This window comes from Adiantum capillus-veneris, chromosome 17 (assembly GCF_014529385.1).
Source record: "Adiantum capillus-veneris isolate H3 chromosome 17, ASM1452938v2, whole genome shotgun sequence".
Classification (NCBI taxonomy): Eukaryota; Viridiplantae; Streptophyta; class Polypodiopsida; order Polypodiales; family Pteridaceae; genus Adiantum; species Adiantum capillus-veneris.
This window is the reverse complement of record NC_140947.1, coordinates 92,594,943-92,618,704: the sequence shown is the minus strand read 5'-3', so window position 1 is coordinate 92,618,704 and position 23,762 is coordinate 92,594,943. Positions and strand designations below refer to the sequence as shown.

At 49.0% G+C, this 23,762-nt stretch overlaps 2 protein-coding genes across 2 annotated transcripts in view; both read left to right on the top strand.

The window, feature by feature from the left end:
* LOC147437714 (WD-40 repeat family protein / beige-like protein) overlaps positions 1–23,762 on the top strand; it is a 168,731-nt gene that overhangs the window by 51,094 nt on the left and 93,875 nt on the right. The window lies entirely within an intron of this gene.
* On the top strand, positions 4,187–5,648 carry LOC147437715 (uncharacterized). Its single transcript, XM_086485915.1, has 2 exons — positions 4,187–4,429; positions 4,614–5,648. The coding sequence occupies exons 1-2, from the start codon at positions 4,187–4,189 to the stop codon at positions 5,007–5,009; spliced, it is 639 nt and encodes a 212-aa protein (XP_086342041.1). The 3' UTR covers positions 5,010–5,648.

The following is a 23,762-nucleotide window of genomic DNA, read 5'->3' as shown; positions in this document are numbered from 1 at the left end:
GATACAAATGGGAGACAGTCTGTAGACAGGAGACACGATCAAAGCACAGAGGAAGGGGCTCAGGAGGAGTGGCAATGTTATTCAAGGAGGAGTTGCAGCCATTGATACATGTAGCTCGTAAGGATAAGCAAGCTAGGTACATGTGGGTGAGATTGAGAGTAGAGAATGGCAGATATCTTTACATTGCTATTTACTACTTTCCCCCGAGTACGTCAGCATATGCACCACCCAGAGGATAGTTCCCCTTCTCTATTTTGGATGATGACATATGGGAATTCTCTAGAGATGGTGACATTATCATTCTAGGGGACTTCAATGCTTCATTAGACAGTATTCTATGATACTTTAGAGGAGATGCTGAGAGAGCTGGATGTTGCAGAGACGGACCTAACCAGACTAATACAGGATAGGGAACAGACTGAGTATGGACGGCACTTGATAGACATGAGGACTGCACATGGATTAGCCATCTTGAATGGCCTAAAAAGATTTCCCGTTGCGGGAGGCTTCACATGCTTTCCACACAGACACGGAGCTGGCACAGTGGATTAGGTAATGGCACAACGAAGCCTCATCTCTAGTATCCAGGATCTCATAGTTGGGCCCAGACCTGTTGCGGTGGCAGTGGATCATGCTATCGTGTCGCTGACCATCTCTTTCCAGTTCAGTGTAGCACACAGTCCATGGGTAGCAGCCCCTACTCGCGACACCTTCATGCGAGAGATGGATTCTGTATACATAGACGGGATCTACAGACGTCTATGCACTGAGGAGCCAGGGAGACCTTTGGGGGAGCTTACCACTATATCTACACAAACATTACATGATGCAGCAGTAGAGGCATACCCACACACCCAGCCTAAGCATAGACTTCGTTCTGGGAGCATGCCTTAGAACAATTGGTATGATGAGGAATGCCGCTAGACTAGAGCTAGACTTCAGAGGGAAGTGCTTTTGGGGGCCATCACTCGCAGATAGTCACATATTGACTTCCGACGCCTAGTGCGGCGGAACAAGAGGGCTTTTTTGGCTCGACTAGAGCAGGATCTATATCAGCTATTCTTGAGTCAGGACTCACGTGAGGTGGCTCTTCCATGAGCTGTCTCCCACCCCTGCCATTACCTCTGCAGAGATCTGGGGTCAGTACGCATCATCTCTGTACACAGTTTCTGGACAGCCACCCCTTCCCGACCCCCCCCCCCCCCGATCCATGCCCACACACATACACTTTTTTCACCGTTGAGATGGTGAAGAAGGCCATTGACAGGATGAGGACTCGGAGAGCATATGATCATGATGCCTTGGTGGCTGAGCATTTCATGCATGGCAGAGATCTACTAGCAGAGCTTCTAGCAGTGATGTTTAACCGTGCCATGTGTGAGGGCTTGCCTGATACTTGGAGCCTTTCTACGATTGTACCTATCCTCAAATCACGAGACCCCATGGAGCTCGAGAATTATCGCACTATCATGATTGTACACACACTGACACGGTTGTACGCATTCATTCTTGAGCAACAGCTGAGTAGATGGGTAGAGAGAGGGAGTGCGTGCAGCTGGGCAGACAGGGTTTAGGAGAGTTTTTTCTACTCTTGACCATATCTTGACACTCAGGGCCATCATCAAGGAAGGCAGATCCCGTGGGAGATGGATCTATTGTAGCTTTGTGGACTTCCGCAAAGCATTTGACATAGTACCCAGAGCCAGATTGATGCGCAGATTACAGAAGATGGGAGTACCCACCGAGCTCATTTGGGGGATCATGGCATTGTGCAGATCAGTAGTAGGGCATGTACGCACCTCAGAGGGTCTATCTACACCGGTTCACTCCACTATTGGGTTTAAGCAGGGCTGCCCGCTCTCTCCTACTCTATTTGGTATGTATGTGGATGAGGTTTCTGACTACATTGAGAGAGATGGGGATAGAGGTGCACCGCTGGTGGCAGGGACATGGATTCCGCTTTTGTTATATGTTGATGATATTGTGTTGATCTCCGACTCTCTAGAGGGGATGCAACGTCACGTAGATGCTTTGCATAGGTTTGCCCATGAAAGTGGTTTGTCTGTTAACCTTCGTAAAACCAAGGTCATGGTATTTAATACCACCCCACAATGGATCAGGAGATCATAGCCCGCATTCACATACGGCTAGGAGACGGTGGAGTATACAGATGCTTACACGTACCTTGGAGTGGTTTTTAGTGGACCAGCATTTTCATTGAGGACAACAGCACAGACTAGATTGACCAGAGCCCATTCGGCATTGGGTAGATTGGAGAGGATGTGTTGACAGGTACAGTTTGAGGAGCCTCGGACAAAGCTCTGGCTCTTTGGTGGCTTCTGCATTGCTGTATGGAGCTGAGATTTGGGGGCCTTCATTGGATCATCACGGGAGGATAGGTCGCACTGATGGATGGGGGGACATGGAGAAGCCTCTGGTCTTTATGATCGCGCGGCTCATTAGAGCCTAGGCTTCAGTACCACGTGCCATTATTCGAGCAGAGCTAGTGGCCCCCCCACTAGTGGTTGAGGTGCTCACCAGATCAGTCTCATTCATACTCCGCATGTGGGAACTTCCCAGAGACAGATATGCCCATCTTGCACTTAAGTCCTCTCGACAGTTAGCCATGCAGGGAGATACCGCATGCTGGTACGGGCAGATGGCAACATGGTTTCAAGTGCATGGGTTCAACATAGACAGATTGTCACCCTTCCAGTACTCACTGGATGCACCATCTTTCACTGTTACACAGTTCGAGGTCACCGGGCTCATCCGCCAGGACTTGACTCAACTAGACACCAAGAGGACATGGATAGAGGCAGCACATGAGCTAGGCATGAAGATGGCTTTCTACATAGAGTACGTTCTCCAGCTTACGGAGGACGGTTTTGTGACGAGACCCAGATACATGGACACCCAGTTGTCTCATGGGATACGGTGTGCTATTGGCCAGTTACGCACATCTTCACACCAGCTCGGATCGAGACTGGGAGATACAGCAGAGTACGAGCAGAGGCCAGGACATGCCTCTTGTGTGACATGGAGCTTGAGACAGAGTTACACTACACATGCCACTACCCCGTCTACTACGAGTTATGCGGCCGCTTCCACTGCTTGTTCAGAGAGGGCTTTGGACCACTCTCCACAGTCATGAGGTACTAGGATCAGAGATGCCTTGGTTTGTTTCTGCTCGAGTTGCGCAGACACAGAGAGAGCCTGATGAGAGGAGAGGCCAGCCAGTCTCAGAGACAGATCACATACTTTTTTAGAGCAGACACTGGACACCTAGAGGACCTACTACCGCAACAGATCTTGTTGCCTCACAGCAGAGGGACACTGATTGACCGAGTGATTGAGTTGGGGAGATCCAGACGCCCACGACTGTGGAGGACTACACAACATTGATGGAGGTTACATCAGAGGATTCGGATCACTTTGGCTCGACATGCACGACGCCCGGTCAGATTGCTTACCATGGAGGAGATTGGTGAGATCCGCTAGCGACCAATGCTGGATCTCTTATGACTTGTGATTTAGCTATCCCGGCTAGCTGCTTAGTTCACACCTACCAGCTTAGGATTTCATTTCATTTCGTGATGTGGTTACAAGTCATGCAATGGAGTCAATACTGGGCGAATAGGAAGCTTGGGGACTGCCCAATGCTCCCTATCGCTTGGTGTTGACCTTGATGTAACCGACGATGGGGACCCTTTTGGTAATGTGGCTACAAGCCATGCAATGGAGTCAATACTGAGCGAATAGGAAGCTTGGGAACTGCCCAACGCTCCCTATCGCTTGGTGTTGACTTGGTAGAGTCACTACAAGCGACAGTGGAGTTTTGTCATATTTGTCATTTTTGTTACTCTGACTTTGTATCAGATCCACCACATTGTAACTTTCTGGTCTCATAGGTCACTTTGGCCTTTTGAAGATGTTAATATAACATTTCATTTCATTTTCTCTCTCTCTCTCTCTCTCTCTCTCTCTCTCTCTCTCTCTCTCTCGTTGCCCTTGTGCTCCCGCTCTGCACCCAACCTGCTCGCTGCCGCAAACCTTTTAGCGCCTTGAGGTAATGGAGTAGCCCCCCAAGGGGGTTGAGGGGGGGATCCCCCCTTTGGCGGGTAGCTCTCTAACACACCCCCCCCCCCCCCCCCCCCCCCTCTTTTTCTACATACACACCCGCACCATGATAGGGAAGCAGAAGAAGACTTTTGCTGACATCCTGACACCACCAGATCGCATCCCTCCACCAATCATAAAACCAACAGGATGGGAAGCTTACCTGCTACAAGAAATGAAGAAACTCCAGAATGAACTCAGTCTTGTCAAACAAGAGCTACATAAGAAAGAGGAACACATAGCAGACCTTCAAACAAAAGTACAAGAATTGACAACAAAGCAAACAACAATGGAAGAACTCCCACCAAAGGTTGAAGAAGATCAATCTACAGCTAAGGTAACTCCACAAAGCTTTTTTGATGGAATTTTGTCTATTATTAAAGAAAACGAGAGAGTACAGAGCATAGAAAGACATTCGAATTGGAGGTCTTCCCAATGGGTGGGACACGCAAAGGCATGAAGATAAACGAGATGAATCTGAATACACTGTAGAGACAGATACACTGACTAAACGATTGTCTCGGGTGTCCCCCTTCATCGATTTGGGAGAGCCAATGCATGTGGAAGTCAAAGGGAAACAAGCAAAGGTTTTCTACTATGATAAGAAAGAAAAGATAGCAGTCATGAAGCAGACAAGGTCATTAAAAGGTACATCCGTTTGGATATTAGATGAGCTGACACCTACCCAATTAAAGAACAGATTGGCAGAACTAGAAAAAGTAAGAGAAGCAAGGAAAAAGGGGAAGTGGGCAGTCTATAGAGGAGGAAGAGCCATCATTAGAGAATTTGTCAACAAATCACCTCAAGCCAGGGTAGTTTTTGTACGACGTACGGAACGTCTCGTTCCGTACTGCGGGTCACGTACCGTCCCGTACGTTTTGTACGTTTAAAAAAATAAAAATAAAAAAAAATAAATAGTAAAAGCAAAATTCACAATTGTGAATGGATTACATTGAGCAGCCCAACTCTCTCTCTCTCTCATGCTCTAGCCTCTTCTTATTTAAGCAATGCCTCTCCATCTTGTTCTCCAACACTTCCAAGCTCTCAATGCTCATTGCTCTCAAGCTCTCAATGCTCTCAATGCTCATTGCTCTCAATGCTCTCACTGCTCAATGCTCCCATGTTCTAGCTGTCAAGTGACAAGCTCTAGAGACTAGAGTCTTGCCTCTCCATCTTCTCTCCATTGGGTCTCTCCCTCTCAAGCTCCCATTGAAGATCTCATAACGTCAAGTTTCTTTAAGTGTAAAGTTTAAACCCAAGGGCCTGAGCCTTAAACGTAAGAATTCTTTGTTTTTTTATTTTGAACGTACGTAACGTCATCGTACATCTTAATATTTTTTAGTTCGTTTAGTACCGCACATCATCGTACGTGTACAAAACGTACGGGACCGTACGAGACCACTATGCCTCAAGCACAGGAAACTGAAACCTGATTGCACATCTTTCTTTTCTTTATATGTAGAAAGCATGGTTAATACATGTCGTAATGGTGAGCTCATGACCATGGAGCTATGAGCTATTGAGGTAGTTTTATTTTATTTTCTTTTAATATATCTTTCTTTCTTTCTTTCTCTCTCTCTCTCTCTCTCTCTCTCTCCCCCCCCCCCCCCCCCCCCCCATGCCATAGGCACGCTGATCGACCGAGCGACGGAGCTTGGGAGATCCAGGCACCCACGGCTGAGGAGGGCTACACAGCATCGGCGGAGACTACATCAACGGATTCGGGTCACACTGGCCCGATATGCATGACGCCCGGTCAGACTACTGATCATGGAGGAGATCGATAAGATCCGCCAGCGAGACCTATGATGGACTTCATGTGATCTTGATGAGGATTGTATATCGTGCTCACTCGTGTATCTACCCTTGTACCACTCTTGTCCCAGCCTTGTATCAGCCTTTGTATGACCCCCGCCCCCCCCCCCCCCCCCAAAAAAAAAAAAAAAAAAAAAACTTACCATCTAGTAGGTAGGGATTTTGGATATTTTGGATTTTTTTTTTCCAGCACCTCACTTTATCTTTTTGTACCCAGACGTTGTACTAAATTCCACCATGTTGTAACTTTGTGGTCTCATAGGTCATTTTGGCCTTCTGAAGACGTTAATATAGCATTTCATTTCATTTTATTTCTCTCTCTCTCTCTCTCTCTCTCTCTCTCTCTCTCTCTCTCTCTCTCTCTCTTCGCGCAGTGGGTTAGGAGATCGGCACCTACATTTGCATATGGCCAGGATACAATAGAGTACATAGATGCATACACATACCTTGGTGTGGTATTTGCAGGACCGAAGTTTACTCTTAAGAAAGCAGCGGATGCTAGATTGTCGAGAGCCTCTGTGGCCTTGGGAGGGTTGGAGAGGATGTGTTCACAAGTGCAGTTTCAGGAACCACGAACAAAACTTTGGCTCTTTGATACTGTGGTGGCTTCGGCTATGCTTTATGGGGTCCAGATTTGGGGACCATCTGTGGATCAGGATAATTGGAAGTCAATGGAGAGACCTTTGGTATCTATGATTTCCCGAATGATTAGAGCCAAGGCCTCCGTACCACACGCGATTACCCGAGCGGAACTAGCTGCCCCTCCGATAGAAATTGAAGCTCTTACAAGATCAGTGTCCTTTATACATGGTTTGTGGGATACAAATAATTGCCGATATACTAGACCGGCCCTCGAATCCTCTCGACAATTAGCAATGAAAGGGGATACATCATGCTGGTATGCGCAACTATCCTCGTGGTTTCAGAGACACGGGTTCAGTATGGAAAGATTACCCCCCTTCCAATACTCTCTTGAGGCTCCATCACTGGCAATTACACGAACGGAGATTAATAAAATCATCCGTCAGGATCTTGTACAGTTGGATACTAAGAGGACATGGGTAGACCCTACACAAGAATTGGGCACGAAGATGGCCGACTACAAAGAAAACTTCCTACAGCTATCTGAAGATGGATTTGTGATTCGACCGAGCTACATGGATACCCACGTGTCTCATGGTTTGAGATGTGCTATTGGTCAGATTCGTACATCCTCACACCAGCTGGAAATTGAATTTGGCAGATTTAGGGGAATCCCATCTGAGAGCAGAATTTGCAAGTTATGCGGAATGGAGCCGGAGACAGAATTACACTACATATGCCATTGCACCGTATACTATGAGATACGTGGGCGTTTCCATTGCCTATTTAAAGAAGGCTTTTGCACCTCTAGAAAGAGTCATGCAATACCAAGATCAAAGATGCTTAGGCTTGTACCTACTGGAACTACATCGGCACAGGGATAATCTAATGAGAAGACAAAGAGCACTATAGCCTCAGAGGCAGATCACAGATTTCTTTGGATCGAGAAAAGCAGGAGTGGAAGGAGAAGCAAGAGGCCAACAGCCAGCACAAAGGAGTACCCACATTCATACCAAAGGCACCCTCATTGACAGGGCAATTGAGCTTAGGAAATCGAGACGACCACGACCGAGATGCAGAAGCACACTTCACCGGAGGAGACTACAACAAAGATTAGAAGCATTCTAGCCAGACACCCAGAATGCTCCTAAGAAGTTTATTTAATACTTTGTATTTAGTTTTTCACATTTATTTTCACACTTTCACACTTTTCACACTTAGTACTTTAGTACTAAGGTACTGAGACATTGTAACAGATTCACCACTTTTGTATCAGTTTGGTCTCATAGGTCATTCTGGCCTTTTGAAGACGTATAACATTTCATTTCATTTCATTTTCTCTCTCTCTCTCTCTCTCTCTCTCTCTCTCTCTCTCTCTCTCTCTCTCTCTCTCTCTCTCCCCCACATTGTAACGCTCTGGTCTCATAGGTCATTTTGGCCTTTTGAAGACGTTAATATAACATTTCATTCTCTCTCTCTCTCTCTCTCTCTCTCTCTCTCTCTCTCTCTCTCTCTCTCTCTCTCTCTCTCTCTCTCCACCCCCGCCTGCCCAGCCCTGCCCCACGCACTGCTCTCACCTTCCACGCCCCTCGCGCTGCCCCTCCCCTGCCATACCTCGTGCGCTCCCTCAACTGCCCACGCCCCTCCCCTGCCATACCTCCTCGCGCTCCCTGCCATACCTCCTCGTGCTCCCTCAACTGCCCCCACCTGCCACGCCCTCGCGCTGCCCCTCCCCTACCCCTGCCACCTCCTCGCGCCGCCCAGCCCCGCCCCACGCGTTGCCCCCACCTGCCCATCCCCGCCTCACGCGCTGCCCTCACCTGCCACGCCCCTCGCGCTGCCCCTCCCCTGCCATACCTCCTCGCGCTCCCTCAACTGCCCACGCCCCTCACGCTGCCCCCACCTGTCCAACCCCGCCCAGCCTCGCCCCCACCTGCCACGCCCTTGCCCTGCCCCGCCCAACGACCCCCGCTGCGCCCTGCATTTTCTACAGCCAGCCCCCTCGCCGCTGCACTTTTCTGCAACCAACCCCGCTGCATTTTCTGGTTTTGCCTTGCATTCCTCTCCCCCCCTCGGGAGGAGGTACAGGTTTAGGAATTTTCTAGCAGCAAGGAATTTTTAGGGATTTTTAGGAATTTTTAGAAATCCTTAGAGTCTGCTGACAGAATTTCAAAAAACCTAAGAAAATTCAGAAATTCAGAAAGCAGATTTTTTTGGCAGATTTTGCAAAAATTGCAAGGGTACGCAAATTGTATGCTTGATGCGGGAGACAATGTATGCATAGTATGGAAACATATGTGCGCTTAGTGGCTCTCGTTTTCCTCGCGGCGATTAAGCATGAGGAAGCTGAATGATAAAGCAAACCCCTAAGAGGATGCCATTCAAAAGTGCAAAGAGGAAATGACGGAGACCATTACCAAGATGAACCGCAATCTATTGGGCACAATAAAAATGCTCGAAGGACGCGTGTTGATCCAAGAAAGCAAGATAAATGCACTGGAAGATCGGGTGACGACTCAGGATGAAGAGATTGCGTCACTCAAGAAGGATCTCACCGAAGCACGATCAAGAAACACACTAGAAGAGGGCGATTAGCAACTCTCAGTAATCGAAGAAATCAACACGATCAAGGAGCAAGTACGGGCCATCAAAGAGGGAGAAAAGCCATAGTTACATGGGACGGCGGGTCGGGGTCGGGAACGGGGTCGGGACGGCGAAAGTCAAGAAACGGGGACGGGGGTCGGAACGGCAAAAAAAAAAGAGAGTTTTTTTGGCATTTTTTGACCTACACACATGCCACACACATAGAGCATCACTTTGACCATAAATTTACACTAAATAGACCAAAGAACACGAGTCATATAGGCTGAAATGTGCTAATAAAACATCGATGATTGATGGATACAAAATGAGAAGTGCATGCCACAAGGGCTCAAGAGTCAAAAAGCCTAAAGGACTTGGGACAAGTCTGAGGCCTCAAGGATAACAAAAAGTACAAAGGGCTATGTAGTAGGTAGAGTCGTAGACTCAAGAGTCTAGACTCGAGAGTCGAGTGATCAATGATCATCAAACTCAAGAAGTGCTCGCCTGTTGAATCTCCACATCGTCGTCATAGTCGAGGTCGTCAGCAACGTATGAGGGCTCCGGCTCGGGAGGCTCGCATTGAGGCTCGAAATCCTCCTCTAGCTCCTCCAAAAGAGTATCGGCCATAGATGGATTCTCTTGTGCCATCTCCCACTCAGTGAAAGGATCTGCCTTGTGTGTGACGCTCTTGGCAAGCATGCGCAAGTTAGCTCTCACAAACACCAAATCATTGGCCCTCTGAACCCCAAGGCGATTCCTCTTCTTAGAGGCAATGTGGCTGTACACACTCCATAGTTGCTCCAAGCAACTAGTGGTACATGCTTGGGCGATCAAGCTGTGCATCTACACATCCATAGGAGCCCTTCTTTTGCCTGTAGTTGAGTAGCTCGTCTCTAATCTTGCGCCTAATGTCATTGCTAGGCTCAAGGCGCTCCAATGCAAGCCGCCATCCTTTGCTCACCTCCTTGTCGGTCTCTTGACACCTTCCTTGAAACTCAGGGTCAAGCACACAAGCTGCCGCATGAAGTGGAGAGTAGTATCCATTCCACCTCGACTCACACAAGCCATGAATCTCCGCATACTGAACAGGGTCAGGCACAAGCTTCTCAAGTGCCTCTATCATCCGATCCATGGCTTCGTAGACTTTGCCAATGCATGGCTGCAAGCCATCCACCACTCGAAGTAGGTGTAGAATAGGCTTGACCATGGCGTCAAGAGTCTTCACCTCCTCCCACCAAGCGGCGTCGTCGGCCCATTCTCGGCATTTCAATCCTACTGCTGATGTAGACTCCGGCATGGCCTGGAACTCATCACTTAGAAAGAGGCCCCTTAAGGCTCCGCCACATGTAGACAAGCGGCCTAGCATAAGCCAATTGAATGCAAATCTTGTCTCTGAATATTTGAGCAAAGACAAGTGGCTCCTCTTTGAGAATTCATGGCGCACTTTTTGATGGTTGAGCACAAAGGAGACAATTTGAGAGGCGTCACGAATGGTGGGTGAAATCCATGACAAGTTCCCTATGTCCTTGAGGAGGTTATTGAGGCAATGCGCCATGCAAAATGTGACATGGATGCTGGGATACATGCCCTCAATGATAGCTCCGGCTGCCCTATTTGACGCCTCTCCATCTGCAACCATACAAAGGACATTCTCCGGGCCGGTGATCTCTATGGTGCTTGTCCACTCCGCAGCAAGCATCTCGGCGGCCTTGCCACTATCGGATGCATCATGTGACTCCACAAAATACATCTCCCCCCGAGAGTAGGCCACCACCCCGTGGATGGACCGCTTGCGGGTGTCGCTCCATCCATCTACAAGAAGAGAGACGCCATTGGTCTCCCACAAATCCTTTGTTGCTTGGGCCGCCTGCTCCACGGCAAGCTTCTCTTTGTCAAGGAGGGTGGTGCGAAGCCTCTCGGATGAAGGTGGCACATAAGAGGAGCCATATTCCCCTATTTTCGTAACCATGGTTCGAAAGTATGGAGACCTATCCACACAAAATAGAGCATGTTGCGTTAGTATGGAGAGTCGAGAAATTATAACCCATTATGAATACAAAATGGAAGATTGCAATGTGCATATGCCAAGGGAAACTCATCGCGAAGCATGGAAGGCAATGTGGTCGTGGAAGAAGAATCGGGCAACCGACCTATCCACCTCTTCCTACAATTTAGGATTCCAATTTTCGTTGAGAGTGGTTTGGCGATGCGGAAGGGAAGAGGACGGTGTAGATCCATGGCTCTTGAAGGTTCGAGAGATGTCGTCAAGGTTGGCTTCCCTTTGCTCTCGTGGTGTCGCCGTGGCGGAGGGATCAACGGCAACAAAATGGCCTCTCTTGGCCGCTTCCGCAACCTCATACACCGTGAGTTTCTCAAGAAGATCCAACCTCTTCTCGGGAGCTACATGAGGGCAAAACTTCACCTCGTAACCGGGTTCATGAAGAAGATGGGCTCGCACTTTGTTTGAACCACCCGATCTCTTGTATGGACATAGCTTGCATGTCCATGGTCTTGCACCGCCACCTTTGCCACGCGAGCTAAAGTCGACTTCATCCCACCACGACCACGTTTGCACGGCGGGCCTCCTTCGAGAAGAAGCGGCTTGAGAAGTGCAGTTGGCTTGAGATGACATGATGGTGGAGAGACTCGAGAGAGTAGAGCTTAGAAGTTAGAAGGGTTAGAGGAGAGCTTGTGTGGAAAGAGAGTAAAGGAGAGCTTCAAAGTTCAAACTTGAGCCTTGAGCTTGAGGGAAATGGAGAGGGAGAGGAGAGCTTCAAAGTTCAAACTTGAGCCTTGAGCTTGAGGGAAATGGAATGAGCATTGAGCATTGAGACTATGAGTATTAAGAGGCCCAAGGGAGCCTTTTATAGCCTCCCAAGGGCCAAGGCTTAAAAAATATGGCAGTTGGGGCTGCACAGAGCCGTTGCAAACGGTAAAAAACGACCATTTTTTTGAATCCGACCCCGGTCCGGCCCCGGCCGTCCCCCCTGCGACCCGCCCGTCCGGCCCTCGGCGTTCCCAGCCGTTACCGGCCTGGTTACGGCCGTCCCCCGGCCCTAGGGCCTGTCCCCCTCCTCCCCTGTAACTATGAGAAAAGCAACACAAAGGGATGACGACTTCTTGAAGAGATGTTCTTACAAAAACTCAACAGAAGGCGGATGAAGCCGAGAAATGGATCGAGGTTGCCAAGAAAGGAAAAGGCAAGGAGATATTGTCCACGTCCACACCCACTATCATTAATCTGACACTAGAGGAGGAGCAAAGAAGACGTGTGCGCGCTTTACATGTGAGAATTTGCGGTCTTAAAGACAAAGACAATGTGGAGGAGGAGGTAAAAGAACTCATGGCCTTGATAGGGGTTCATGATTCGACGCACACAAGAGCTTGGAGAGTGGGCAACATAAAGAAAAATGGAAGCAGTGGGGAAACCTCAAAAGAAACGTCACTCATCCTCTGTTTTCCCTCCATGGAAGCGAAGAAGTCCTGCCTAAAGAAAAGGCCAACTCTTAAAGAGACGGGCATCTTTCTCGGGGATGATCTTACCCTCTCGCAGATCGCTCATATGCAGGAGGTAATGCCGGAGATTAGAGCGGCAAGGGAAAAAGGCAAGATTACCTTTTACCGAGATGGAAGAGTGGTAATATTGGAGCGACGCTCCACATGACGGTGCAAGAGTTATGGGACTACACTCAAAGTGGTTGCCTGGAATTGTATTGGATCTATGCGTCTTGTTGTGGGTGCTTTTGAGGATAGTTTTACTGAAAGAGACATCATCTTCTACTCTGAGACACATCAGGCCCCTGGGAAATCCATGCCTCACATCAGTGGATAGAGATGGGAGACAGCTTACAAACAGGAGACACGATCAGAGCACAAAGGATGGGGCTCAGGGGGAGTGGCAGTGTTATTTAGAGAGGATATGCAGCCATTGATACATATAGCCCGCAGGGATGAGCATGCTAGGTACATGTGGGTGAGATTGAAAGCAGAGACAGACATATATCTTTACATTGCTATTTGCTACTTTCCCCCGAGTACGTCAGTCTATGCATCACCCAGAGGACAGTCCCCCTTTTCTATTTTGGATGATGACATATGGGAGTTCTCTAGAGATGGTGACATTATCATTCTACTTGACTTCAATGCTAGGACTGCCCATCACTAGACAGTGTTTTATGATACTTCAGAGGAGATGCTGAGAGCTACATGTTGTAGAGACCGGCCTGTCCAGACTATCACAGGATGTGGAATATACTGAGTATGGGCGACACCTGATAGACATGGACACTGCCCATGGACTGGCCATCCTGAATGGCCTACAGTGGTTTCCTGTTGCTGCGGGAGCTTGCACAGGCTTCCCACACAAACATGGAGCCAGCACAGTGGATTATGTCATGGCACAACCGAATCTCATCTCTTGTATCTAGGATCTCATAGTTAGGCCCAAACCGGTAGGGGTGGCAGTGGATCATGCTCTTGTCGATGACCATCTCCTTCCAGTTTAGTGTAGCACACAGGCCACGGGTAGCAGCCCCTACTCGCTATATCTTCACGCGGGAGACGGATTCTGTATACATAGACGGGATCTACAGACGCCTATGCACTGAAGAACGAGGGCGACCTCTGGGGGAGCTTATTACTATACTGACACAGACATTACATGATGCAGCAGCAGAGGCATACCCACACACCCAGCCTGAGCAAAGACGCCGTTCAGGGAGCATGCCTCAGAACAGCTGGTATGATGAGGTGTGTCGCCAGACTAGAGCTAGACTTGAGAGGGAGGTGCTTTTGGGAGACATCACTCACAGACAATCACAGATTGACTTCCGACGACTAGTGCGGCAGAAGAAGAGGGCATTTTTGGCTGGACTAGAGCAGGATCTATACCAGCTATTCTTGAGCCGGGATTGACGTGAGGCGTGGCGGCTCTTTCATGAGCACCCCCCCCCCCCCTCCTCCCTCTCCCCCCCTTGACGTACCTCTAAAGAGACTTGGGGTCAGCACGCATCATCTTTGTACACAGTACCTGGACAGCCGCACCTTCTCGACCCCCCCGATCCATGCCCACACACATGTGCTGTTTTCGCCGCTCAGATGGTGAAGAAAGCCATTGACAGGATGAGGAAAGGGAGAGTATATGATCATGATGGCTTAGTGACTGAGCATTTCATGCATGCCAAAGATCTACTAGCAGTTATGTTTAACCGTGCTATGTGTGAGGGCTTGCCTGACACTTGGAGCCTATCTATGATTGTACCTATCTTCAAGTCAGGAGACCCTATGGAGCCTGGGAATTATTGCACTATCATGATTGGACACACACTGGCACGGTTGTCCGCATCCATTCTTTGAGCAGCAGCCGAGTAGATGGGCAGAGAGGGAAGGAATGCGTGCAGTTGGGCAGGTAGGGTTCAGGAGAGGCTCTCTAGTCTTGACCATATCTTCACACTCAGGGCCATCATCGAGGAGGGCAGATCTCATGGGAGACGGATCTATTGTAGGGTCTCAAGGCTCCATAGGGTCTCAAGTCAGGAGACCCTATGGAGCCTGGGAATTATTGCACTTTCATGATTGGACACACACTCGCACGGTTGTCCGCATCCATTCTTTGAGCAGCAGTCGAGTAGATGGGCAGAGAGGGAAGGAATGCGTGCAGTTGGGCAGGCAGGGTTCAGGAGAGGCTCTCTAGTCTTGACCATATCTTCACACTCAGGGCCATCATCGAGGAGGGCAGATCTCATGGGAGACGGATCTATTGTAGGTTTGCGGACTTCTGCAAAGCCTTTGACACAGTACCCAAAGCTAGATTGATGTGTAGATTACACGAGATGGGAGTACCCACACAGCTCATTTGGGGGATCATGGCATTGTACATATCAATAGTGGGGCATGTACGCACCCCTGAGGGACTATCTACACCGGTTCACTCCACTATTGGGGTGAAACAGGGCTGCCCGCTCTCTCCTACTCTATTCGGTATGTATGTGGATGAGGTTTCTGACTACATTGAGAGCGATGGTGATAGAGGTGCACAGTTGGCAGGGACATGGATTCCACTTTTGTTATATGCTGATGATATTGTGTTGATCTCCGAACCTCCGGAGGGGATGCAACGTCACTTGGATGCTTTGCATAGGTTTGCCCAGGAAGGTGGTTTGTCTGTCAACCTTGGTGAAACCAAGGATATGGTGTTTAATAGCACCCCACAATGGATCATGAGGTCAGCACCTACATTCACATACGGCCAGGAGACTGTGGAGTACACAAATGCTTACACTTACCTTGGAGTGGTTTTTAGCAGACCTGCATTCTCACTCAGGAGAGCAGAAGAGACCAGATTGACTAGAGCCCATGCAGCATTGGGTAGATTGGAGAGGATGTGTTCGCAAGTTCAGTTTCAGGAGCCTCGGAAGAAGCTCTGGCTCTCTGACACCCTGGTGGCTTCTGCATTGCTCTATGGAGCTGAGATATGGGGACCTTCATTGGATCATAACGGGAGGTCGGGTCGCACTGATGGATGGGGAGCATGTAGAAACCTTTCGTCTCTATGATGTTGCCGCTCATTAGAGCCAAGGCATCAGTACCACGTGCCATTATCCGAGCAGAGCTTGCGGCCCCCCCACTAGTGGTTGAGGCGCTCATCAGATTTGTCTCCTTCATACACTGCATGTGGGAACTTCCTAGAGATAGATATGCTCGCATTGCACTTGAATCCTCTCGACAGTTAGCCATGCAGGGAGATACAACATGCTGGTATGGGGAGATGACATCATGGTTTGAGGCACATGGGTTCAGCTTAGACAGGTTGCCACCCTTCCAGTACTCATTGGATGCTCCATCTGTCACTCTTGCACAGTTCGAGATCACCAGGCTCATCCGCCAAGACCTGACCCAGCTAGACAGCAGGAGGACGTGGATACAGCCAGCGCAGGAGCTGGGCACGAAGATGGCTTTCTACGTAGAGCATTTTCTCTAGCTTACGGAGGATGGTTTTGTGACGAGACCCAGATACATGGACACCCACTTGTCTCATGGGATAGGATGTGCTATTGGCTAGTTACGCACATCTTCTCACCAGCTGCGGATTGAGACTGGGAGATACAGTGGAGTACCAGTAGAGGCTATGACATGCCCCTTGTGTGACATGGAGCCTGAGACAGAGTTGCACTACACATGCCGCTGCCCCGTCTACTATGAGATACGAGGCCGCTTCCATTGCTTGTTGAGAGAGGGTTTTGGACCTCTCCAGAGTCATGGGATACTAGGATCAGAGATGCCTGGGTTTGTTCTTGCTCGAGCTATGTAGGCACAAAGATAGCCTGATGAGTGGAGAGGCTAGCCAGTCTCAGAGACGGATCACAGATTTCTTTAGAGCTGACACTGGACAGCCGCAGGAGCTACTCCCATAGCAGAGCTCACATTGGTCTCACACCAGAGGCACATTGATCGATCGAGCGATTGGGCTGGGGAAATCTAGGCGCCCACGATTGCGGAGGACTACACAGCATCGACAGAGGCTACATCAGAAGATTTGTAGCACTCTGGCCAGGCATGCACGACGCCTGGTCAGACTACTAACCATGGAGGAGATTTGATGACATCTGCCAACGACCGATGCTAGATCTCCTCTGATTTAGCTATCCCAGCCAGCCGGTCATTTGGCTTAGTTCACATTGACTAGTCTAGGATCCCATAGTATTTTTTGTTTTGTTATGTTGTTATTTTGGTACTTTGACTTTGTATCAGATCCACCACATTGTAACTTTCTGGTCTAATAGGTGACTTTGGCCTATTGAAGACGTTACTATAACATTTAATCCCTCTCTCTCTCTCTCTCTCTCTCTCTCTCTCTCTCAACTATCTCGACATCTAGAGTACAGATGAGGATGGATTCATCACCCATTGTATCTTTCTCTTGTATTGGGCACCCATTGTATCACTGATCACACGTACCCCACAGTTCCAACTAGTAGCGCTTCTAGATTCATTTTAGTATCTCTTTTTTTTTTGTACTCAGACACGGTACCAGTTTCACAAGTTGTAACGGATTGGTCTCATAGGTCATTTTGGCCTTTTGAAGATGTTAATATTTCATTTCATCTCTCTCTCTCTCTCTCTCTCTCTCTCTCTCTCTCTCTCTCTCTCTCTCTCTCTCCGCCCTAACTCCTCGCCCTCGCCCCTCTCCTCTCTCTCTCGCCCTCGCCCCTTGTCCCTGACTGCTCGCCCTCGCCCCTCGCCTCTCTCTCTCTCTCTCTCTCTCTCTCTCTCTCTCTCTCTCTCCGCCCTAACTCCTCACTACCTACATTCAGTTCAGTTTTGTATCAGTTTTGTTTCATTTGTCTTTCCGATAGACGGATGACATACACACCATGTACATTTGATTTGTCTCATAGGCCGATTTCAGCCTGACATAGACGTTAAAAATCTTTCTTTCTTTCTTTCTTTCTTTCTCTCTCTCTCTCTCTCTCTCTCTCTCTCTCTCTCTCTCTCTCTCTCTCGCCCCTCTTCCATGACTGCTCGCCCTCGCCCTCGCCCTCGCCCTCGCCCTCGCCCTTGCCCATGACTGCTTGCCCTCGCGCGTGTGACTGCTCGCCCTCGCCCCTCGCCTCTCTCTCTCTCTCTCTCTCTCTCTCTCTCTCTCTCTACTCGTCCTAGCCCTTTCCAAAGGTGCTCGTCCAAGCTGCTAGTCCAACAAAGTTGCTCGCCCTGCTCGTCTAACAAAGTTGTTTGCCCTTTCCAAAGGCGCTCGCCCAATAGGTGCTCGCTGCTCGCCTTCAGGTAGACACGAACAACAGCAAGGTGAAATTGCAGCAGGTTGACAGGAACAGAGCATATAAGCAGCAGGGAATTTTAGGGAATTTTCAGAAATCGGCTGCCAGGTCCAGTAATTTTCCAGCAGTGGGGAATTTTTAGGAACTCTCAGAAATCTGCTGACAGAATTCCAGAAATACAAAAAATCCCTGAAAATTCAGAAATTCATATAGCAGATTTTCTTGGCAGATTTCACAGGAAATTGCAAAGGCGCGCAAAATGTATGCTTGATGCGGGAGATAATGTATGCGTAATGTGGATGCATATGTGGGCTGAGTGGCTATCGTTTTCCGGGCGAGGATTAAGCATGAGGAAGCTGAACGATAAAGCCGACCCCCTAGAGGATGCCATCCAAAAGTGCAAAGAGGAAATGATGGAGACCATTACCAAGATGAACCGGAATCTATTGGGCACAATAAAAATGCTCGAAGGACGCGTTTTGATCCAAGAAAGCAAGATAAATGCACTGGAAGATCGGGTGAGGACCGAGGATGAAGAGATTGCGTCACTCAAGAAGGATCTCGCCGAAGCACGATCAAGAAACACACTGGAAGAGGGTGAATGCAACCCTCAGTAATCGAAGAAATCAACACGATCAAGGAGCAAGTACGGGTCATCAAAGAGGGAGAAGAGCAACACAAAGAGATGACGACTTCTTGGGTAGGTGTTCCTACAAAAACTCAACAGAAGGCGGATAAGGCCGAGAAATGGATCGAGGTTGCCAAGAAAGGAAAAGGCAAGGAGATATTGTCCACGTCCACACCCACTATCATTAATCTGACACTAGAGGAGGAGCAAAGAAGACGTGTGCGCGCTTTACATGTGAGAATTTGCGGTCTTAAAGACAAAGACAATGTGGAGGAGGAGGTAAAAGAACTCATGGCCTTGATGGGGGTTCATGATTCGACGCACACAAGAGCCTGGAGAGTGGGCAACATAAAGAAAAATGGAAGCAGTGGGGAAACCTCAAAAGAAAGGTCACTCATCCTCCGTTTTCCCTCCATGGAAGCAAAGAAGTCCTTCCTAAAGAAAAGGCCAACTCTTAAAGAGACGGGCATCTTTCTCGGGGATGATCTTACCCTCTCGCAGATCGCTCATATGCAGGAGGTAATGCCGGAGATTAGAGCGGCAAGGGGAAAAGGCAAGATTGCTTTTTACCGAGACGAGATGGAAGTGGTAATACTAGAGCGACGCTCCACATGACGGTGCGGGACTTATGGGACCACACTCAAAATGGCTGCCTGGAATTGTAATGGATCTATGCGTCTTGATGTAGGTGCTTTTGATGATAGTTTTACTGGAAGAGACATCATCTTCTACTCTGAGACACATCAGGCCCTTGGGCAATCCCTGCCTCACATAAGTGGATACAGATGGGAGACAGCTTACAGATAGGAGACGCGATCAGAGCACAGAGGATGGGGCTCAGGGGGAGTGGCAGTGTTATCTAGAGAGGATCTGCAGCCAATGATACATATAGCCCGCAGGGATGAATAGGCTAGGTACATGTGGGTGAGATGAAAGCAGAGATAGGCAGATATCTTTACATTGCTATTTGCTACTTTCCCCCGAGTACGTCAATCTATGCATCACCAGAGGACAATCCCCTTTTCTATTTTTGATGATGACATATGGGAGTTCTCTAGAGATGGTGACATTATAATTCTAGGGGACTTCAATGCTAGAACTGCCCATCAGCAGACAGTGTTCTATGATACTTTGGAGGAAATGCTGAGGGAGCTAGATGTTGTTGAGACGGGCTTGTCCAGACTATCGCGGGATGTGGAATATACTGAGTATGGGCGACACCTAATAGATATGGGCACTGCACATGGACTGGCCATCCTGAATGGCCTACAAAGGTTTCCTGTTGCGGGAGGTTTCACATGCTTCCCACACAGACATGGAGCCAGCACAGTGGATTATGTCATGGCACAACGGAATCTCATCTCTAGTATCTAGGATCTCATAGTTAGGTCCAAACTGGTAGGGGTGGCAGTGGATCATGCTGTTGTGTCGATGACCATCTCCTTCCAGTTTAGTGTATCACACAGGCCACGGGTAGCAGCCCCTACTCGCTACATCTTCACATGGGAGACAAACTCTGTATACATAGACGGGATCGACAGACGACTATGCACTAAGGAACCAGGGCGACCACTGGAGGAGCTTACTACTATACTGACACAGACATTACATGATGCAACAGCAGAGGCATACCCACACACCCAGCTTGAGCAAAGACGCCGTTCAGGGAGCATGCCTCAGAACAGCTGGTATGATGAGGTGTGTCGCCAGACTAGAGCTAGACTTCAGAGGGAGGTACTCTTGGGGGACATCACTCTCACAGACAGTCACAGATTGACTTCCGATGCCTGGTGCGGCGGAAGAAGAGGGCATTTTTGGCTCGACTAGAGCAGGATCTGTACCAGTTATTCTTGAGTCAGGACTCGCGTGAGGCATGGCGGCTCTATCATGAGCAGTCCCCCCCCGCCCCGTTACCTCTTCAGAGACCTCGGGTCAGTATGCATCATCTTTGTACACAATACCTGGAGAGTCGCCCCTTCCCGACCCCCCCCCCCCGATCCATGCCCACACATGTGCTTTTTTCACCCCGCTGAGATGGTGAAGAAAGCCATTGACAGGATGAGGACTGGGAGAGCATATGATCATGATGGCCTAGTGGCTGAGCATTTCATACACGCCAAAGATCTACTAGCAGAGCTTCTAGCAGTTATGTTTAACCGTGCCATGGGTGAGGGCTTGCGTGATACTTGGAGCCTATCTATGATTGTACCCATCTTCATGTCTGGAGACCCTATGGAGCTGTTATGTCCCGCTCACAAGAGAGGGGATCTAGCTCAGATGCCGTCGGGATGGGCGTCTAGTGTCCGGGCGGACGTAGTGTGAAGCCAGCCATTATTATAAAAGGGAGGCCAAGGCCTCATTTGCAATTATCGACTTCCACTGGCAGAGTGCCAGTGGTTAGCCCAGAGGCTAGGAGTGCGCGAGGTCACCTCGAGGAGGTGAGGCTGGGTGGTATGGGACGCTCGGTCTTACAGGTGCACGCCTACGTCCTCGGACGTTGGCCCTAGCACGGGGGAGCTGTCGGACGGTGGCTATGGCCGGGTGGTTCGTCCGACGCGTATTTGTAGGCGGTTTGTGTAGCCGGGAGATCCTCCTTCTGCGTTCGTTACATGGTATTAGAGTCGGCTTGGCTGCATGAAGGACTGTGTGCACACCTACGAACTGATTTAAGTCGGATAGTCTGTATTTCATGCAATTTTCGATGATAAATTGTTTAATTGACTATTTTCTTCTCATGAGTATGTTTGCAGGTGTAAATTGATACTAGGTTGCTGATTTTTGATAAAAATCAGTAAATCGGCGGGTGAAATTGGAGGGTTACTCATTGATTTTACTGGTTTTCGATGAAAATCAGTATATTACTTATTAATTGCTGATTTCGGATTGAATTCAGCATACGATATGTTTTTTTTCAAAAAAAAACCCTCTCTGTAATCTCCTTCTCTCTGCGAAGCATAGAGAGAGAGAGAGAGAGAGAGAGAGAGAGAGAGAGAGAGAGAGAGAGAGAGAGAGAAATGAAATGAAATGAAATGTTATATTAACGTCTTCAAAAGGCCAAAGTGACCTATGAGACCAGAAGTTACAATGTGGTGGATCTGTTACAAAGTCAGAGTATGACAAAAATGAAATGCCAAATGTCACAATAAAATACTATGGAATCCTCTGATGCAGCCTCCGCCGATGCTGTGTAGTCCTCCGCAGTCGTGGGCGTCTGGATCTTCCCAGCTCAGTCGCTCGGTCGATCAGTGTGCCTCTGGTGTGAGGCGACGAGCTCTGCTGTGGTAGTAACTCCTCCGGGTGTCCAGTGGTAGCTCTAAAGAAATCTGCGATCTGTCTCTGGGACTGGCTAGCCTCTCCTCTCATCAGGCTCTCTCTGTGTCTGCGTAGCTCGAGCAAAAACAAACCCAAGCATCTCTGATCCTCGTATTGCATGACTCTGGAGAATGGTCCAAAGCCCTCTCTGAACAAGCAATGGAAGCGGCCTCGTATCTCTTAGTAGACGGGGCAGTGGCATGTGTAGTGCAACTCTGTCTCAGGCTCGATGTCACACAGGGGGCATGTCCTAGCCTCTGCTGGTACTCCGATGTATCTCCCAGTCTCGATCCGTAGCTGGTGTGAAGATGTACGTATCTGGCCGATAGCGCATCGTATCCCATGAGACAAGTGGGTGTCCATGTATCTGGGCCTCGTCACAAAACCATTAACCGTAAGCTGGAGGAGATGGTCTTTGTAGAAAGCCATCTTCGTGCCCAGCTCCTGTGCTGGTTGTATCCATGTCCTCCTGGTGTCTAGCTGAGTCAAGTCCTGGCGGATGAGCCCGGTGATCTCGGACTGTGTAAGAGTCAGAGAGGGTGCATCCATTGAGTACTGGAAGGGAGGCAATTTGTCTATGCTGAACCCATGCGCCTGAAACCATGATGTCATCTCCCCATACCAGCTTGCTGTATCTCCCTGCATGGCTAACTGTCGAGAGGACTCAAGTGCAAGGCGGGCATATCTGTCTCTGGGAAGTTCCCACATGCGGTGTATGAAGGAGACCGATCTAGTGAGTGCCTCAACCACTAGTGGGGGGGCAGCTAGCTCTGCTCGAACAATAGCACGTGGTACTGAGGCCTTGGCTCTAATGAGCCGCGAGATTATAGAGACCAGAGGCTTCTCCATGTCCCCCCATCCATCACTGCGGCCTGTCCTCCCGTGATGATCTAATGAAGGTCCCCAAATCTCAGCTCCATAAAGCAATGCAGAAGCCACCAGAGTGTCAAAGAGCCAGAGCTTCGTCCGAGGCTCCTGAAACTGAACCTGTGAACACATCCTTTCCAATCTACCCAATGCTGCATGGGCTCTGGTCAGTCTAGTGTCTGCTGCCCTCCTCAATGAAAATGCTGGCCCACTAAAAACCACTCCGAGGTAAGTGTACGCCTCTGTATATTCCACAGTCTCCTGGTCGTATGTGAATGCTGGCGCTGATCTCCTGATCCACTGTGGGGTGGTATAAAATACCATGACCTTGGTTTTACCAAGGTTGACGGACAAACCACTTTCCTGAGCAAACCTATTCAAAGCATCCAAGTGAAGTTGCATCCCCTCCTGAGAGTTGGAGATCAACACAATATCATCAGCATATAACAATAATGGAATCCATGTCCCTGTCAGCTGTGCACCTCTATCACCATCTCTCTCAATGTAGTCAGAAACCTCATCCACATACATACCAAATAGAGTAGGAGAGAGCGGGCAGCCCTGCTTCACCCCAATAGAGAGAGAGAGAGAGAGAGAGAGAGAGAGAGAGAGAGAGAGAGAGAGAGAGAGAGAGAGAGAGAGAGAGAGAGAGAGAGAGAGAGAGAGAGTGCTGGTCAATCTCTGTAAACTCTGAGAGAGAAATGAAATGAAATGAAATGTTATATTAACGTCTTCAAAAGGCCATAGTGACCTATGAGATCAGAAAGTTACAAGGTGGTGGATCTAATACAAAGTTAGAGTAACAAAGTAACCTAACAAGAGAGAGAGAATGAGAGAGATTTACCTGTGTCTTCTGCCTGCGATTAGAAAACCACTCACAAAAAGTTAGTTTTTACAGCAAAATTCAGTTCTTGGCTCTCTGCCTCTCTCCCACCACTCCTCTCTCTTACCTGCTCGTGCTCCCGAGCTCCCGCCATCACCTGCTCGCCTCCAGACGCTCACGCCGACGCATGGAGCTCCTCGAACTTCAACTTTTCGCGATCGGAAAGTGCAGTAAAGGCCCGGCTTCGTGTGAAAATTCG